A 20,045-nucleotide genomic window follows, 5' to 3' on the forward strand; every position below is an offset into this window, starting at 1 on the left:
TGGTCTGGGTGAATACTCAATTCTGATTGGCTGCAGGGTGTCCATTAAAAAGTGATAGAGGACACCTAGTAAAGGAGTTCTGGTGAAACTGACTGTTTACCGTTCGAAATTAATAAATAAATGCGCTGGCTACATCAGCTGTGAGTAACCATAGCAACAGGCAGTAAACTGAAGGGTTCTACGAGCTGAGCGGACTATAAATATCTCCGGTTGCTAAATAAACCGTCAGGCGTAACCAGGGAAACCAAGTTATTGTTTGTAAAAACTTTAGATTTTGATTGTAAAACTAATTAAAATATAAACTAATGTTTTAAAAATGTGTTATTTGGCAAGTGACCATGGTATAAGCGGGTTAATGCCCTTCGAGGTGTCCATTGTCAGGTATTAATGGACTTACGTTGCGCGTCGGACGGTTCACGCCTCGCCGTGTCCATTAATACCTGACAATGGACACCTCGTCGAGCATTAACCCTTACTTGTATTACCTTAGTTTTCCGACAAATATCACTATTAAATGGTGGATAACATCGTATCTATAATGTACAACAAAATTACAAAAAACATACCACTTTGAAATGTCCTGTGAAATCCGTGCTTGTAAAGTCTTTGCATGAAATCCATTCTGCATGATCCTCTTGTTCGTTAACATTGTCAGGGTCTGAATCGGCTCGAATTGGTTTGAAATTGACGCCATCCTCAATATTTACACTAGAGAAGAACTTGCTGTTATGGAGGGCCGATACATTTCTCGAACACGCGCTTAATTTGTTTGTAAATCTATATCATTCTCATACAATAAAGCTGCACACATATTACCTTTATCTCTGGATTAAATTGCACTATGAATTGTGAAGTTCCATTGAATGAATTTTATAATTCCAGCTAAGCAGTGGTTAACATAGTATAAATATGTCTTTAAAAACCAAACAAACAAAATGCCTTTGCAGCCTGGACTACTGATAGGCCCAAACCTTTGTTGATAAGGCCTACAGAAAGCCCATTATGTGAATACGATTACGCAACCTCACACATTGCCTCAGAAAAAGAGTGAATCATGCAAAACGCAGCATCTTTAGTAGGTGTGAGTGGGTTCTCCTCAGCGGCAGCACTGTACGTCTATTGACTGTAGTCTCATTAAGAAGGAAACTGGGTAACTGATTTTGTAGGAGGAAGTCTTCTTCATTTACCATTAATACATGAGAGGATGTAGACACTCGTACAGAGACTGAGAAGCAAAAAAAAGTTCATTCTATCTTTTTTATTCTGACTGTACGCAATTTGACCTGGTGTTTGACAATTTGACTCACTGTTTATATCCTGAATCAATGCATTACCGCTGTTATTAAATCTGATTCAGAACATAATAAGCTTCACCACGAGACACTCTACATAAGGAATCCATCAGAATTCTCATTGCATCTGATCAGCATAAAATACATTTCTGTCAGTCTGTGTGTTGCCCTAATTTCTCAAGGCAAGAAATGCAGTCAGACTGTTTAGGTGCTATGACATGGACTTCTCTGGCAACAGCTAATGCTGATCCAAGCACTAAATCCACCTCACTTAACCATACCTCCCACCTTTCAACCTGGTATAGAAACTATAAAAATTCCTAACACTAGGTCTTGGATTTCTTTGGTGATTGTCTCTGTAGCTACTAAGAGGACTGTGGACGGATCACCCCCTTAAAAAATCATTCTCATTTATCCTGTTTTACCAATTAGCACTGTGGCTGCTTGGTCAACAGTAGTGGATGGATATTTGTGTAGAGTTTTAGTAAATGCACTACCGTTTAAAAGTGTGGGGTCAGTAAGATTTTTTATGAAAGAAAATAATGTTTATTCAGCAAGGATGCATTCAATTCATCAAAAGTGACAGCAACGAGACAAGATATGCTGTTCTTTTATTCATCAAAGAATCCTGGAAAAAAATGTATCATGGTTTTTACATAAATATTAAGCAGCACAGCTGTTTTCATTATTGTTAATAATAAGAAATGTTGTTTTGAGCATCAAATATTAGAATTATTTCTGCAGGATCATGTGACTGAAGACTGGAGTAATGGCTGCTGAAAATTCAGCTTTTTCACCACAGGAATAAATTACATTTTAAAATATATTCATTTTAAATTGTAATAATATTCACACAATAAAGCTGTGTTGACTGTATTTATAATCAAATAAAGGCAACCATTGTGAGCATAAGAGCATAAGTAAAAAATCTTACTGACCACAAACTTATGAACATTATGTATTTTTCTTTTTCCACAGTCAGATATTTGTTAACGAAAAATCCTAACAAAGCAGTCAAAAGTTTGTTCTTCTGACCATTGCAGTGTAATAGAGTCTTTAGTATTAAACTCTATTTATGCTCCATTTCTAAAATTTCTCTACTATACTCTTAATATTACAATGTACAGTGGACACAGAAGCAGCTCTAATGCAGTTTTTATTGATTGTTGAGCATATCTCTGTGGAAAGGTCTTTCTCCTTTAGCTGCCATGTCTGATATTTGCCTGTACACAGCAGTTGTGCCAAACAGGAAGGGAAATAAGTGGCTGGTGGAAATGAGGCTCCGTTTATCTGCCTGTGGCAGCGACATGATAATAAAATAAGCGCTATCCACTCTGTAATCGTCCTTGTGATTCAGGGCCCTGTCATGTTCAATCAAATGAGAGAGGGACTTTATAAATGCAGAAAGTGGAATTATTTTTTCACAACAATGCACTGATATTGATGTCAAACAAAGTTAATAAGCCAGTGCTCTATTTTTCTCTTGCCTCTATCATTCCTCTTACTCTAAATGAAAGATGTGTGCATCACGGTACCTCATTTCACACCATATTTTCAGTGTGTGTTGGAGTGCGTGTCATATGGTGCCATTTTGTTAGTATGTATGCTAAAATGTTTATTGTCCTCCACATCTGAAAAACACAGGTTTCATTTTTTTTTTTACACATTTTTTTTGTTTGAAGTCAGCAAAACTTTCTGGCAGTATATTTAACATTCCCGGCCAGCGTTCTGGTTGTCTGGCAGTGCATTTAAAGCTCAGTTGCTTTGATGCTGGTGTCTGCAAGATGTGCATCCAACTGGATCATTTCTTTTTGCAGTGGTTGAAGAGAAGCATGTCAGATGAGATTCACATACAACACCTTTGCCTAGGTATATAAATGTGTTTTTTTATGGCAGGTTTGTTTTTTCCTCCCACAGGATTACAATGATGAGATCAGGCAGGAGCAGCTTCGTGAGCTCTCCTATTTAAATGGTTCAGATGACCCAAGCCGAGGAAGAACCACGCGAGGACGTGGCTTACGTCTGACCTCCACAGCCTCCACCCGGTACAGTGGCTTCAACCCATCACCCCTCTGAAGAATCATAGAAACCTTATAACTCACCAAAATATGACATCATTTATTCACCTTCATGTCGTTCCAAAAATGATTTCTTCCAAGGATCACGAAACAAGAAATTTTGGAGATTCTTAAAGATATAAAAATCTGATTTCATTTAAAATAATATGATAAAATATCATTAAAAGAAATCTCAGTTTTGACTCCCTAACATCTGCGCTCTGTTGGATCATGAAAGTGCCCTGAGGCTCAGTGTTATTAATCAGGTTAGCAGGTGAAGCTTTAATGGTTCTCATCAAAAGCATAACTTATATATACCATCATACATTATTTACGCCGTCTTTTAATGTTTATTTCATAAATTCCACACTGCACTTGTTCTGGCTTGCTGGAGCCTCTGAAGACCCCTTTAGGATTCTCCCACAACAACGACAGCTTGCGTTACCTCAGGTAGTAATAATAGATTCAAAATATGATATTTCTGTTTACCGTTCCTGGCGGATAAAGCTATAAAGTGCCTCTTCCACTTGATGGGCTCCTTGTGGTGCCCTGAGAAGTCATTACCACACATCAGCATGGCAAAAACAACACTGACGAGGCCATTAGTCTCTGTAGGGTTTTTGGATTTGGATAGACTGAATGTGGATCTGGACAGACCGAAACATCTGCCATTCACCAGGGTTGCCAACTCCATCTGCCATGTTGCATCTGTAATCAGGTCGAATATTACTCTAGAAACAAACAACTTTACCCCTTGATTCATCCTAAAAACAGCAGCAGATCAAAATAAAGCTGTCTCTCATCGTAGTGAATGAAACAATGTGTTCTACAGGTCGGTTTTTGATGGCATGCTTCACTGCCACTGTTATAGCGTGTAACCAGAGCAGTGCTGTAAAAGAAAAGAGCTGAGGCAGTGAATATCGCAATAGCTTTGAAAACTCATGGTTCACAGGGCTTTAATAGGCTGTCTGTGATGAAAACACTAGCTAACAGCAACCCACTATTATTGCACTGCAGCAAATGACTTCACACAAAATGCAAATTTTTCATCTGTAAACACTGGAGTTGTGCTGCACTAATTTTGCATAGTGCTGTCACTGCATGTGGTTCTGCATTACGGTTATATTACGGTAATGTCAAACAATTATGGGTAAATTTGGTGATAGACTGGAGTCAAGTTAACACTTTTACTGAAGTGCCTAAGATAATGGCTACACTGTAAATTGCATATTCAGAAGAATCAAAATGGTTACACATTACATTATAACTAATTGTACATAGACAAACTGTTTTGAATATGAAATTGAGATTTTTTTCATTTCATTCAATTATTGACATTATTGGAATATTGGTTCATGAATAATCTTTGTTGTATTTTAGCTCAATTTTAAATACGCACACACACACACACACACACACACACATATACATATACATATATATATATATATATATATATATATATATATACATAACAGAAAAATGCTATTTTGTGCTTAAAATCATATCATTCCATTTACTTTGTTTTTAGAGGTCGAGGAGGGGCCGCTCCACCCACTCCTCCTGGACGAGGAGCAGCAGCACCCAGAGGAGCTGTGAGCACGCGCACCTCCGTCACCACACCAACACTAGCCAGAGGAGTCTCTGCACCCCGGACCAGAGGAACTACAGGGACCCCTGGATACAGAGCCTCTGTACTGCAGGCCACACACAAATCATATGATGACTACGTAAGTGAAGATTCAGTGTTTTACTTTTTTTTTTTTTTTTTGTAGTGTTTACGTGTTTTAGTTAAATGGGGTGCATTTTCTGCACCAAGAAATTGGTGAACATTTGCTGATGTTCTACTGTATATGACCAGAGTTGAGTTGATGTTTATTACTGAAAGTATTGCTTATACACCCACACAAACACATATAAACACGCTCACAAAATAAAAGGCTTGGCAGAAGAAAGGTTTATGAATCCTTAAATCAAATCCACCGAGGTAAATGGGCAAAAACTCACAGGAATGGCCTTTCTATTTACCAAAGGTTGATGAATCAGTGGAGACAGAACCCATTTTGACAGATTGAATGCCTTAAGATGTTAGTCCACATGTTCACATACTGTAAAGAACAGCCATGTGGTACAAAAAGGAAAGCATCTGCTCACTCCATTGACTATTATTTGAGGGTGGCAATGAGTTTGACTAACACTTTCAGTATTATAATTAGGATTATTATTGTTATCATTATTATTAAAAAATAGTGGCTCCTTTTCGCCATTTGTAGGACAACACCTCCACATTGCAGACTTTTTGCACCCAGGTGTGCACAAGGTTAGTTTTGAGAATTCTCTGCCAAGTGAACGTCAAACTCCAACCTAATGAAAAAAGCAATATCTCATGGATTCGATTCCCTCTGAGCTTTTGCCTAATGCAAAAGTCCTATATGTGCAGCACTGTGGTAGATTGGTCTGTCTGCATGGGGAAATGTTAGAGTACAGACTCATTACCAACGTGAATTGAGTTCTGCTGGAGAGCCTCTGTATTACTGGAGACATGAAAAACGTGGAAATATTTCTGAGTAATTGGGTCTTGGGTAGGCAGGTGGAGGAAAGTGGACCAGGAAATGAGTAGTTCACTAGGAACACCATTCCAAATCTAACCTTGCCCATCTTCAACCTCAGGGATTTTTTCCTAGAAAATTTGAGAATTCCAATAGTTATTTGTGGAAATATGTGTTTAATAGTATGCATATCTTCATGTCTTCTATAATTTTCTATACATAATACACACATAGAGAGAGATTTGAATCTGGAAATTGCATCTTGTATTAACTATTCACATTTCATTGATAAGAATCATTTTATAGGATTCAGTATCTTTATGAATCATATTGGCTGCGCGATTAACGCAACAGCAGAAAAGTTATATTACAGTAATATCAAACAATCATAGGAAGATTTGGTGCTAATATACTAACTAGATAATGAAAACACTGTCGATTGCATAATCATAATAATACAAATGATTCTACGTTAAGCTAAATTCACAAAGACCTAACCTGTTTTAAATATTAAGTTGAGTTTTGAATGCCATTAAATTATTGACATTTATAAATACTTTCTGCTGTATTTTATTTAAATATTAAATAAATATAACATATATTAATAATTATTGTAATATATAAATAATAAGCTTGGTAAACTTGGAGAGGATTTTTTGTTTGATAAATAAAATTATATTGCATTATGCATTATAGAATAATGTCTAAATCTGTGCAAACTAGGATATTTATCCAAACCCTTAAAATAATACGCACTGCCAGTTATATTCTTTAATGAATTAGAAATTTATTCACAAGCTTAATAGACTAAAAATTACAGATAAGGTTGAGAAAAGAATATAATTCTATGTGTGTGTGTGTGTGTGTATACTATGTACTGTATGTTCAGGCAATAGAAAGAGTCAGGCAGGTTTTTTTTTATGGATTTGCTGTCTGCTTTTATACAAACTTTGCTGTCATCCAGGTTTAAAATGTATAAAATGAAAGACGCATGAATATCCACTGCTGTGTGGCAATGTTCTGCTCTTTTTGTTGGTGAGCATTTAAATCCAGTTAATCAGCTCTTATGCATCAGCCGAGCCGTGCCAGACATCCTCCTCTCCCTCTCAGCACAACAGCTTTACTTAAAGATCACAAGTGCTTTCTCAGAGGGCTCTTCACTCTTCTACAAACCAGTCCGACGCTCTATGAGCTGACGCCCCTTTTCTTACCACAAAATAAACAAACCTCTGAATGTGGCTAAGTAGAAAACTAGTGGGATATCTGTGCTCTAACATTTTAAAATAATGTTCAAAGCTGCTTGTTGATTTGCAATTATCCATTTTTTCTTATCTGTTTGCCGTTGTTTGTATGTTGTTTGATGTTAAAATACTTTTCCCTATCCCATCTTAATATGCAGAGTGGCCATAAGTCATTTGTAGGTGAGTATGCTGAAGAGTATCAACACTGAGGATCAGTGGCGTTATAAAACATTGTTTTGTTTGTTTGATTATTCTGACCAGCCCGGCATAGCAACAGGGTCTCAACCAATGGTGTTAGATTGGGGGTGGAGCCATCTGCTTATCTTGATCAATGGCAGATGGGGAAAACTGTTTGAGAACAATAATTACTTTTTCAATTCGGTTGGATAAAACTAGAGTTTAAAGGGATAGTTTGATTAGTTTGCTGATTGCCCTTGTCTTTTATCAGGTGTGAGGGTTTAGGCTATGTGAATTTAAAATCCCTTGATATATGTTGTTCTTATTGCCTGACGAAGACCTTGTTTGATTGAAACATTGACATTATTTGGATATACATGGAATGACATGAGGGTCAGAGTAAATGATGATATAATTTTTTTTCTTTTTTTCATTTAAACTAACCCTTTAAAATAGGGACTATATACGCTCCTGAAAACACCATAGAATTTTCCATCCATAATGCACTGTTTTAATGTACGAACTGTTCAAAAACCCAATTAAAAACCATACAGAATGCATTCTAAGGTCACAACCAGCACAGTGTGGATAAATAAATGAAAAGTGTATATGACTGTGAAAGAAGACTTTGAGTGTCTCGTATATCACAGTAAACCTCTTAGACACACAATCACACACCACTTCACATGGCAAGAGCCGATTCAACGTGCAGAATAGAATGTTGCAAAAAGGCTTCGCTCGCACAGTTCTCACAAGGTTCTCACCATGGCTGTAATTGTTTTTTAACAATGGGCTCGCTTACGCCGCTGACTTGACATTTTTGAGGTGAACTAATTATTGAAATGGAATTCTTCATGCAGAACTCCCTCGTTTAATAAAACAGATGTACGACATACACCTCGAGAAGAAGTTTAATAATTTCCTGCTGAAGAGAAGCAAGTGAAATGCCTAGAGGCTCTGCATATTATTTCAGGTCTAAGAGCTGCATAAAAAATAGCACAGAAAAGTAGAACTTCTGCTTTTGCTGAAAATATCATGAGCTATGAGGCTTGCTGTGGTGGTTAAATTGTTGTGTACAGTGCATGCAAATATCAGGCCTTATACTTTCTATGAGCAATGTTATATTTACTGGTCAGTGATTACTGAATCAGAGCTCAGTATTGATTGTCGTGCATAAATAACTCCTATTAAAAATTATTGCGACATGATTCGCAAATGCGAAATAGATTGCTCAGTTACACGAATTGCGGCATCTGAAGGTTAGAAGTAATAGCCTACTAGTCTGTCATCAGCTTACTGAATTAGTTATTTTATTTGGGTGATTGTAAAGGTTTGTGCTCCTATATTTCTACTGTGAGATCTTTGGCAATAAACAGTTTATTACAGAGCTCCCTGCATACATTTCTGCTGCCACCTTCTTAGTACTGGCAAACGACTGTGCTTTCAGGCAAATCCTGTGCTTTCAGGCTTCTCTGAATTGTTATTTTAGCTCTATAAATATTCATGTGGTTGTTCTTGAGTTGGTGGAAAGTGTCTTAACAATTCAGTGAGCTGTTATCATATATGAATAGACATATCAATTATTTGCATTTCCAGGTGGTAAGTAGTAAGATATTTTAATTCTGTGGGGGAAAAAAATAAATAAATTAAATTAAAACCTGACTCCTGGCCACATACAATAATTTGCTTGATTACATTATTTGGTATATTGTTTGCCTAAAGTAAGCACTGTGTTCTGTGAAATCTGTTCTCTTGAAATCTTGTGCTCTTGAATATGTAATGATTTCTCCACATATGGATCAACACATGGTAATTGACATATTTGCATGGAAATGTATGGGGGAACTCAGAGAGCAGCTGTTTAAAAAAAAAACCCTATTCAATCAGATTGTCGTCAAATCGCAATTAAATTTAACATTGCACATGTTCATATAATAGTTATTTTACAAAGAATTTACTTATATTAGGATTATTAAATTTCAATGATACTCATGATCCAAGTTTATTTAATTTAGTACTTTTTCTTTTTAATATAGTAATATTTCCTAAAGGTTGATCGTGCTGTTTTGACTAGCGAATGTTTACCATAATGCCATGAATCCAAACACAAACACAATTTGACACCAATGATAAGAGCAAATACCAAAGCTCTAGTTGAGTCGCTGTATATTAAAACATGCTGCCTCTTCTACTGTATACTCTGCTGCTTAAGATATGCATAGCACTCTATCAAGAGGCAATATTAACAAACCGGTCAATTAGTGGAAAAGGACAGACCCCTGACCCTATTAGCATGAAGAAAAACTATCAGAAGGAAACTTGTATTTCTGTTTTCATTCTCCTTATTCTTATAAACTGTGGTTGACTGAACATACTTAAAGGTAGGGTAGGCAATTTTCAGAGAGGCTATTTTCGAGTTAGCTTTGAAAGCATAAGATCCCACCCTTCCTTAGAGCGCTTTCCAAAGCAGCGCCTCCTTCAAAACACGCGAGTTGAATGCATACAGCAGGGGGCAAACAAAAGCGTCACGAGAGACTGCGTTAAACTACCTCATGTCTCAAAGCACATAACATTACAATAATAATGAACATAAGCAACTTAAAGAGCACTGACCTGTATCACCTGACTGCTGCAGATTCATTTCACTGTTGATAGTATAGCCATTGAAACGCATGAATTCGAATCACAAACTGCTCCAAGTATAACGTCATGGGTTTCCATTTCTTGCATATTACAGTAGTTATGGCCTGAACACAGCATAAGCTCTTTGTTTTGGTTCAGGTGGCTATTTCAGTTTTGGTGTTTGCGCTGACATCTGTCTAACTCTGCATACCATGAAACGCGCTGATGACGTGTGATGTCTGCGCAAGCATTGTGTGCAGAGGTATGGAAATACATACGTTGACAGGCAGGTTGGACATCATATTGGACAAACATTTGATGTGCAGTTTCCCTTTAATATAAAATTGATGTGCAATGAAATCCCATTTTGATTATGTTTGAAAGAATTATGTGTCCTTTCAACGTTTGCAACAATCAGAACGGACCATTAAATATATATATATATATATATATATATATATATATATATATATATACACACACACAGTGGGGAGAACAAGTATTTGATATACTGCCGATTTTGCAGGTTTTCCCACTTACAAAGCATGTAGAAGTCTGTAATTTTTATCATAGGTACTCTTCAACTGTGAGTGACGGAATCTAAAACAAAAATCCAGAAAATCACATTGTATGATTTTTAAGTAATTAATTTGCATTTTATTGCATGACATAAGTATTTGATCACCTACCAACCAGTAAGAATTCTCTCACAGTTCCTGTTAGTTTTTCTTTAATAAGTCCTCCTGTTCTCCACTCATTACCTGTATTAACTGCACCTGTTTGAACTCGTTACCTGTATAAAAGACACCAGTCCACACACTCAATCAAACAGACTCCAACCTCTCGACAATGGCCAAGACCAGAGAGCTGTGTAAGGACATCAGGGATAAAATTGTAGACCTGCACAAGGCTGGGATGGGCTACAGGACAACAGGCAAGCAGCTTGGTGAGAAGGCAACAACTGTTGGTGCAATTATTAGAAAATGGAAGAAGTTCAAGATGACGGTCAATCTCCCTCGGTCTGGGGCACCATGCAAGATCTCACCTCGTGGGGCATCAATGATCATGAGGAAGGTGAGGGATCAGTCCAGAACTACACGGCAGGACCTGGTCAATGACCTGAAGAGAGCTGGGACCACAGTCTCAAAGAAAACCATTAGTAACACACTATGCCGTCATGGATTAAAATCCTGCAGCGCACGCAAGGTCCCTCTGCTCAAGCCAGCGCATGTCCAGGCCCGTCTGAAGTTTGCCAATGACCATCTGGATGATCCAGAGGAGGAATGGGAGAAGGTCATGTGGTCTGATGAGACAAAAATATTGCTTATGGTCTAAACTCCACTCGCCGTGTTTGGAGGAAGAAGGAGGATGAGTACAACCCCAAGAACACCATCCCAACCGTGAAGCATGGAGGTGGAAACATCATTCTTTGGGGATGCTTTTCTGCAAAGGGGACAGGACGACTGCATGTATCATGAGATCTTGGCCAACAACCTCCTTCCATCAGTAAGAGCATTGAAGATGGGTCGTGGCTGGGTCTTCCAGCATGACAATGACCCGAAACACACAGCCAGGGCAACTAAGCAGTGGCTCCGTAAGAAGCATCTCAAGGTCCTGGAGTGGCCTAGCCAGTCTCCAGACCTGAACCCAATAGAAAATCTTTGGAGGGAGCTGAAAGTCCGTATTGCCCAGCGACAGCCCCGAAACCTGAAGGATCTGGAGAAGGTCTGTATGGAGGAGTGGGCCAAAATCCCTGCTGCAGTGTGTGCAAACCTGGTGAAGAACTACAGGAAACGTATGATCTCTGTAATTGCAAACAAAGGTTTCTGTACCAAATATTAAGTTCTGCTTTTCTGATGTATCAAATACTTATGTCATGCAATAAAATGCAAATTAATTACTTAAAAATCATACAATGTGATTTTCTTTTTTTTTTTTCTTTTTTTTTTAGATTCCGTCACTCACAGTTGAAGAGTACCTATGATAAAAATAAGACTTCTACATGCTTTGTAAGTGGGAAAACCTGCAAAATCGGCAGTGTATCAAATACTTGTTCTCCACACTGTATATATATGGCCTGTTGAATGTCAGTATATTTCAGACTGCTTCATCCTGTCTGGCCTTAAGCCCATGTTTGCTCATACTTCAAACTGAAAATATTATGCCTGAAAAATTGGTTGATAAATAATGGGTAGACAAAGAGACTTCATTCAATAAGCAGACGGAGCCACAGCCAAAAAGCGTTTTCAACCATTCATTTCCTTTTGTTGCTCTCCAGTGAGGAATCATATTCAGTTGCCGTCCCACACAGAGATCAGTCACTGTCAAGAGGTGTTGGTGGTTGTCAATTGATAATGAAGCTGAGTATTGAAGACCTTTGGCTGTCTGCTGTATTAATTACTCTTGCAGTGCTCTCTACCACTTGATTTATTTCCTGTTAGCTTGCTCAATAGGACCAGAGTTAATTGCTCTTTTAAATGAGTGTTGAAATGTAACAATCAAGCACCATTAACTAGAGCTTGCTCAAATTATGTGCAGTGGCTTGTAAGTGCATGGTAAAGTCAGAAGGTCAGACACAATGACCTTTTAAACAGCACTTTGTTATTATACTAAGTAATATATTGTAATTATACCCTGGTCACACAATGTTTGCATAGATGTGCAAGGCCTCTGCATACTGTAAGATCCAAAATAGTTTTAATATCTGAAATTTCATGTAGGTGTTTTCATGCGTTTTCATGTGTTCATATCGTAGTATGTCAAGTTATTTTTGGCGTATATTTTCTAGTAATAGTTTTAAAGGAATAGTTCACTCACCCTCATATATCTTTTTTTTCTGATTTTATTTCTGGATCAAAAAGTTCATTGCAAAGGTCATAACATGACAAGAGGATGAGTAAATTATGATTGAATTTTCATTTTTGGGTGAACTATTCTGTTTGGTCATTAAATGTCATAGCAGACAAAAAGGACACATCTTCATTTTCATGAGTGTTAAAATGGAAGCTACTCCTTCCGCTCTTGATGAAATGACCCTATTAAACGGGTAGGTCAGCCTCTACCTCTCACTCTTCTGCTAAAATGTATTTCCTCAGAGAGCTGTTGGTATTAGTGTGATTGACGTGTTCTGAAATATGCTATTAAATAGCACAACATGCTGCCTCTTCTACTGTATACTCTGCTGCTTAAGATATGCATAGCACTCTATCAAGAGGCAATGTTAACAAACCGGTCAATAGTGGAAGAGGACAGAACCCTGACCCTATTAGCAGGAGGAAAAACTATCAGAAGGAAACTTGTGCGTTAGATCTCCTGAACAACTTAATCCCTGGCATAATCCATGATTTTCATTTAGTCTAATCCTTCTTCATACTCATAAAAGCAGACTGTTGTGCAGAATTTGAATGCAAAGGGAATAGGCTGGGTCAAAATAGCTTGCAGGTTTTTTTCTGACAGATTAGGCCTAATAAAAAAAGAAGCATTTTCAGTTAGTCTGTCGAACAAGAAAATGGAAACACGAAACTGTATGTTATGAGTTTGCATTTATGAATAATTTGGAGTTTACCTAATTGATAGTTACTTTAATCAATCCAATATAGTGTCATAGCGTCATTGCTGTAATATTGTCTATTATTTAGCATGAATGAAACGCCGTGTTAACAAATCAGAAACAAGGAACAGAATTATCGTTTGATCATTTATATTACTTCACAACTCTCTGGAATACTTCATTCTGGATTTCCATCAGACCAAAATATAAAGCCAGAATTAAAGCACAGTCAGACCATAAAATATCTGCACATTCAGTATATGAATGGTAATGATAATAATTCCTCTCAATATCAGTGATGGCTCAAGAGTAAGAATAAGTGTATGGATGACACCAGTCATGACTCATGTAGGATCTCTTGGACATGTTATTATGAAGTTTTAATCTGTTTATTGTTTCTTTTGTCTATAATATTGAATCAATCTAGGCATTATCCACTTGTCTTTAGACATGGCAAACGAGACAATTGTCGCTTGCTGATCAATATTTTCTGTTGGACATGATTCAGCTGTGCCAGTCCACCACTCTCTGAGTATATTTATTAGAGAAATCCTATTGCAGTGTAATTAAACATTGATTTTCCAACCCTAAACAATTAGAGTACTGCTATGAGATGGATTCAGACCTCTTACGTCTCCCTCTGTGATTATTCTTTTGTGTTTCTTTTATTTCAGGGATATGATGATGGTTATGACGGGGAATATGATGACGAGAGTTATGAGGGCTATGATGACAACTACAGCAACCAGTCGAAAAGGTGCACATTTCATTTCTTCAAAGACATTTTGTCACAACATGAGCTAATTAATGCGTATTTTCACTCTAAGAATCTATCAACATGTCTCATAAGAAATATTTTTTCTCCTACAGTGTCTCAGAATATTATGAATATGGACATGGCAATAATGATGAAACCTATAATAATTATGGTAAGGAATTTATCTGATCTACAGTTCTGCTAAAGCATCATGACGTTCATTGCGAACTTTTAGTTTTATTTTTTTGCTCACTGGGGAAACTATTAGCATTTTAGGTCAACCATTTTGAATGGTGCACCACAAAGAGAAACATCCTCTTTGCATAGCAGTATTTCGCGTAGCAGGCGGGCTGAAACTCAGTCATGGCACATTGCCTACACCAGTGAGAAACCTCTTTGCCTCATTCATTTTCCATATTGCTGTTAAATGTTTCAGAGCTAAAGGTAAGGAAAAACACCTAGCGGCATTCGCCAGTTGTTAAATCACAGAGGCCCAGAGCACAGCAGCTGCCATCTTACCTTACTAGTCTGCTTCAGGGCTGGGTTTTAAGATGCACTTGAAATCATGGACCAGAGCCAGTAGAGAGCTGGAGGCGTTGCTGAGGCCCACCAAGAGAGTCAGAATGGCCTTTCAGCCCATACTTTGCCTTTGAATATATGCCCTCTCTGGATTATATTTGATGCAGGATTCCCTCTGTTCTTGGCATAGACTGTTGTGTTCCTCTGATGCCAGTTTCCCATTGTATACATACCTACTCATCCATTTTGCATTGTGTCAAATTGTGCAATGGAGTGTCTCTGTGAAAAGGAATGATTTGATATTTTGCCACCTTTTGACTTGAAACCAAGATTTTATTGTGTTACAAAAGGTTTTGCTTGTTCGGCATTTAGGATCATATGGATTTCTGCTTCCAGAGTAAAAAAAAAAAAAAAGAAGGTAACTTGTGACTTTATATCTCACAATAGCGAATTCGTCTTGCATTTGTAACTTCATATTGCACTGTGTCATTAAGTCTCACAGTTGCACCTTCGTTTCTCCCAATTGTGACATTGTTTGCAACCTTATATATTACAGTGTGTTATTATATCTCATAATATAACTTCATCATTTGCAATATGATGTCTCATATCACAACTGTGATTATTTCAAGCAGTGTGACTTTATATTGCAATTGTGACTTGCAATTGTGACTTTATATCTCAAACGGTGACTTTATTTGTGACTATTTCTAGTAATTGTGACTTCTTGCTATGTGATTTTATTTCTCACAGTGTGACTGTATTTCAAAATGTGACTTCAAATATTTAAAGAGTTAGTTCACCCCAAAAACGAAAATTGTCATCATTTACTCACCCTCTTGTCGTTGCAAACCTGTACGACTTTTGTTCATCTTCGGAACACAAATGAAGATTTTTTTGATGAAATCTGAGAGCTTTCTGTCCCTCCATTGACAGCCTACGCAACTACCACTTTCAAGCCCCAATGAAATGTAATAAAGACATTGTTAAAATAATCCATGTGAATCCAGTTGTTTAACCTCAATTTTATAAAACGTCACGAGTAAACAATTGGAGTCACATGGATTATTTCAACGATGTCTTTATTACCTTTCTGGGGCTTGAAAGTGGTAGTTGTGTAGGCTGTCAATGGAGGGACAGACATCTTTTCATCAAAAAGATCTTCATTTGTGTTATGAAGATGAACGAAAGTCTTACGTGTTTGGAACGACACAAGGGTGAGTAATGACAGAATTTAAATTTTTGGGTGAACTAACCCTTTATCTCACAATTACATGTTGTATTTTCTTTTCTTTTTTTTACTCAAAGGCGGAAGCAGGCTTCCATAGGATCATTGTAAGTTGGCAAGATCAGTTTTTCACAGTGAGAAGGATGTAAGGGGAAAACATATTAAGTATAATGTGAGTAAGGGAGGGCTGTTTGTGTGGTAGTGATCATTACACAGAATACTGGAATGTAAGGGATTTTGTCATGATGTATAATGTTTTTTCCTTCTTTCTCGGTGAAACTGTAGTTAGCAACAATGAAGGTTAAGGTTCTTTGCCCTGAAGGCGGGCTGATTGTTTCCTCAATGGCCCAGCGATCACACTCCGAGAACCTAATGGAACATTGGCTCCCAACACATACTGTATTTAAATGACAGCAGGGTCATGCTGTGAGCTCAGCCAGGATTTCATGCCTCATCTGCTCAGCCTTTGGTAACTGATAATTAGGGCAAAGTGACATTGTATATTTCTGAAATCTATGATAATGGACCGAGGCGAACATGCCCAAGATGAGATGTGGGGAACGGAGCTCTAATTATTGAAATGTATGTGTAAGATGATCAGCTGGTGCTCAGTTTATCATTTTGTAATGCTTAGATAAAAAAAGCATTAAAAATTGCCAATGTCACATGGAATTACATGGCCTTAGGATATCCATCCCTTGATGAATCTTCATAGCATTGCATTTCAGCCGTTTAAGGAGGCTTCTCTACTTCTCTACATTTCACTTGTGTTAAATTCAATTTTCAAATGAAAATTGTTTTACCTGATTATTAGTTTTGCATTTTTTTGTTTAATCATCTAACTTTTAGCAGAAGAGGACTGGATATCATCCCGGCCCAACCTCAAAGCTCCAGCATCAAGACTTAATCGAGGGGGCTACAGAGATCACCCCTATGGTAGATATTAAAGGTGCTCCAGATCATGTGACCTCCATACAATGCAAACCGCATTTACTAGGCCTAAATAATATAAAAAGGGATTTTTAAGTGATAGGTCAACCATGTTTTTAAACTCATCCTAACCTTGGGTGGGGGGATGGGAGATACATGGTCCCTTCTTTTCTTATCTGAAACTGTTGACTTCTTTGTAAAATACCATATGAACATTAGTTCTGGCCAGAATTTGGCAGTGTACTTTTGTCATTGAATGCTCCTTCCTTTAGTTTTCCATTGTTTGTCCCCCAAATGTAAAGCATGGAATTAGCTACACATTGTGCTTCCCGGATTTTGGGAATCTTTGCGTTAAGGAAAAAGTGTATCACCACAGTGAAAAGACTCATTTTGTACATAACATCTTTCTTAATACTTCTTGATTTGATGATGGTAAATACTGAGTTTGTATATTTAATTTTGATATCAGTATTGGGTTTGAAAGCAATTGGCTATATACGTAGCCACATCCAAGTGCTTTGCTTTGTGTGTAGCTTGTATTTGTACATAAAAATGTAATAAAAAGGATGTAAAGCGCCTTGTGCAAGCTTCTCTAAATAGGTGATTATAATTGTTAAACTTGTGTTGCTATAATTTGTTAATAAGGATGAGATCATTTTTTTGTAAAATTAGATTAGGTACGTACTTGTTTCTAGTACTTAAATGCCTGTTTGACCTGAAATGGCTAATATGTTGTTTTTATATATATTTAACCAAGAAAGCCACAAAAAGGAACCGTAGAGACGTTGTCAAGTCATTTTGTGTAATAATAGATAAGCTACATTAATAGAATTAAACTTTGTTAAATAATTTTTAACATTAGCTCTAAATTGTTCATTGACTCTTGATTAGTCATTTAAATGTTTAACATGTTAATGGAAATCAACTGTTTAGATCAATAAATTGAATCTTTTTTAACACACTCTTTAAGCTTCAGCTTATTAAACAATAAGTCGGACTGACTTGTCTGCACTAACGTCACTCTGAGAATGATATGGAGATTGAGGAGGTAAGAACGTCCCCATATTCCAATAAGATGTTCTAAGTGCCTTCAGCCTTTGGTGTTAACCACTGTAGCAACACTCATATTTCATCACTCACAGGAGTGAATGGGATCCATTTAAATTGCTTTATCTCTGCTACCTACAGTATATTTTCTTCTGCTATTTATGTTAATGAACATCAGAAGGCTGCATTTTTGTTGTAATACCAATGCATTTAAATATCAGCACTATTGAAGGCCCCATAGAGACCTAAACTCTTTTTTGTGACTATTAGAACTGAATGCTGACTCGTATTAAGACTTCGAAAGGATGACTAAACGTTAAGCAGGTAACCCTAATAATAACTCTAATGTTGCGAATGCCAGTCATAAATTAAGTTATTTATACTTCAAAAAGTAAACCTGCCCTCACTAACCCCAAATAAATGCCTCGGCCCTCTAAATCCGCTAATAAAGTTAACTAGTGACACCAAAAATGACTTACTAACACATAAGAAAGAAAGAAAGAAAAAGCAATTAACAATCCATCTTTTAAAACAAGCTAAAACTGATCTTTAATACCTGACCAGCTAAACTAAGCTTTTTAACCAGAAACGCTGAAAAAGATGGTTGCTCTCAAATCATATTCTGCTCTGACAGCTTTTGTCCAGCCCCACAAATTGGTTTACTTTTTTGATAGTAACATATGCTTTGTCAAACTGTTTTCAATCCATCTGTTAATCGTGCATGCGAGTGTACGTTTGTTTTGACTTGTAGTCTCACTCATTGTCTCTTCTTCATTTTGTGTATTATACTAATAGCACCTTAAAATTTGTATCTTAAATACGATTTATCCTTCCAACAGGTACCAGTCTCTCTGTGAGCTGAGATGCAGTGGATTGAATCAAGACTAGGTAAGCTGCAAAAGTGTCTCTACACGACAAGCATATATATATATATATAATATATATATATATATATATATATATTTACAACTTCTTGCTTTGACACAAGTCCATCCATTTTCCCAACATCCCGGGCCTTAAAAAGGGTATGATGCGATTTCTTGTTTTCCTTTTTATATAGGATCTGCAAAGATCTGCAAAGTTAAAAAGCTCAAGGTGTCAAACCTAAAGAGATATTCTTTGTAAAAGTTAAGGCTCAGCCACGCCTTCCTAAAACGCTTCGTTCAAACACGCCCCCACAAATCTACGTCAGTGTGTGGGGGGCAGAGTTTCATAATTTCAAGTTGAGAGCTGATGTCCCACATATGGTAAGGGGCGTGACATTTCCGTCACACGCTTAAGGTTTTTGGGCCAATCACAATGCACTGGATCACTGGCCAATCAGAGAACACTGCGCTTTCAGAACGATGAGCTTTGTAAAAATCGATGCGTTTCAGAAAGGCGGGGCAAAGAGGAGCAACAAAGATGTACAGTATGTGTAAAATAATGACTTTTTTTTACCTAAAACCACGTAAACACATTGCATTAAACCAAATACACTAAATAATGTTCTTTTTAGAACCATCATATGACCCCTTTAAACCCTTACGAAAAATGTTTATTCAAGTGTGCTATTAGTATGCTTCTTTTAAACAAAAATAAGAAAGTATACTTTCAGTCTACTTTTCATTCTCAGAAATATACTTTATATACTTCTCAGAAAGATACTTAAAATTGCACTTAAGTATACTTGACTTATACTGACAGAAAAGTCTAAGTATATTTGGCCTATAATTGAACTCAAACTTTTGATAAAAGTAAAATAAAGTATTCTAAGTATACTTGGCTTGTAGTTGTGTTTAATCTTTTGATTGAGTAGTCTATTAAATACTATAAATTTTTTCACTTAGATTTACAGGTCAAGTCTTATAAACTTACATTGTTTGAAAATATTGATTTATGAAGAAAACAGATATTTTTGTGTAGGCTAGTCCACTGGTAGTGTACATAGGAATTTACGTCAAATCTACTTAACTCTTTCCCGCCATTGACAGAATTTTCCGTCTATCCGTGTTTTCACTGTTATACGGTAGGGGGCGCTATTACGCATCTTCTGAAATAGTACAGAATCTCCTGATCAAAACACAGGTGAAGAAG

At 36.9% G+C, this 20,045-nt stretch overlaps 1 protein-coding gene across 7 annotated transcripts in view; it reads left to right on the top strand.

The window, feature by feature from the left end:
• The window catches only part of khdrbs2 (KH domain containing, RNA binding, signal transduction associated 2), a 69,547-nt gene that overhangs the window by 38,910 nt on the left and 10,592 nt on the right, over window positions 1–20,045 (top strand). For 2 of the 7 annotated variants that reach the window (XM_084093185.1, XM_084093184.1), the window contains exons 5-10: window positions 3,210–3,337; window positions 4,881–5,079; window positions 14,163–14,245; window positions 14,359–14,417; window positions 16,842–16,941; window positions 18,809–18,857. In XM_084093185.1, coding sequence (XP_083949311.1) covers window positions 3,210–3,337; window positions 4,881–5,079; window positions 14,163–14,245; window positions 14,359–14,417; window positions 16,842–16,939 — 567 coding nt within the window. In that variant the 3' untranslated portion in view covers window positions 16,940–16,941; window positions 18,809–18,857. Of the gene's footprint in view, window positions 1–3,209; window positions 3,338–4,880; window positions 5,080–14,162; window positions 14,246–14,358; window positions 14,418–16,841; window positions 18,294–18,808; window positions 18,858–20,045 lie in introns of all 7 variants that reach the window. The other 5 variants (XM_084093180.1, XM_084093181.1, XM_084093186.1 and 2 more) reach the window with 4 other exon arrangements.

This window comes from Abramis brama (assembly GCF_963993115.1).
Source record: "Abramis brama genome assembly, chromosome: 19".
Taxonomy (NCBI): Eukaryota; Metazoa; Chordata; class Actinopteri; order Cypriniformes; family Leuciscidae; genus Abramis; species Abramis brama.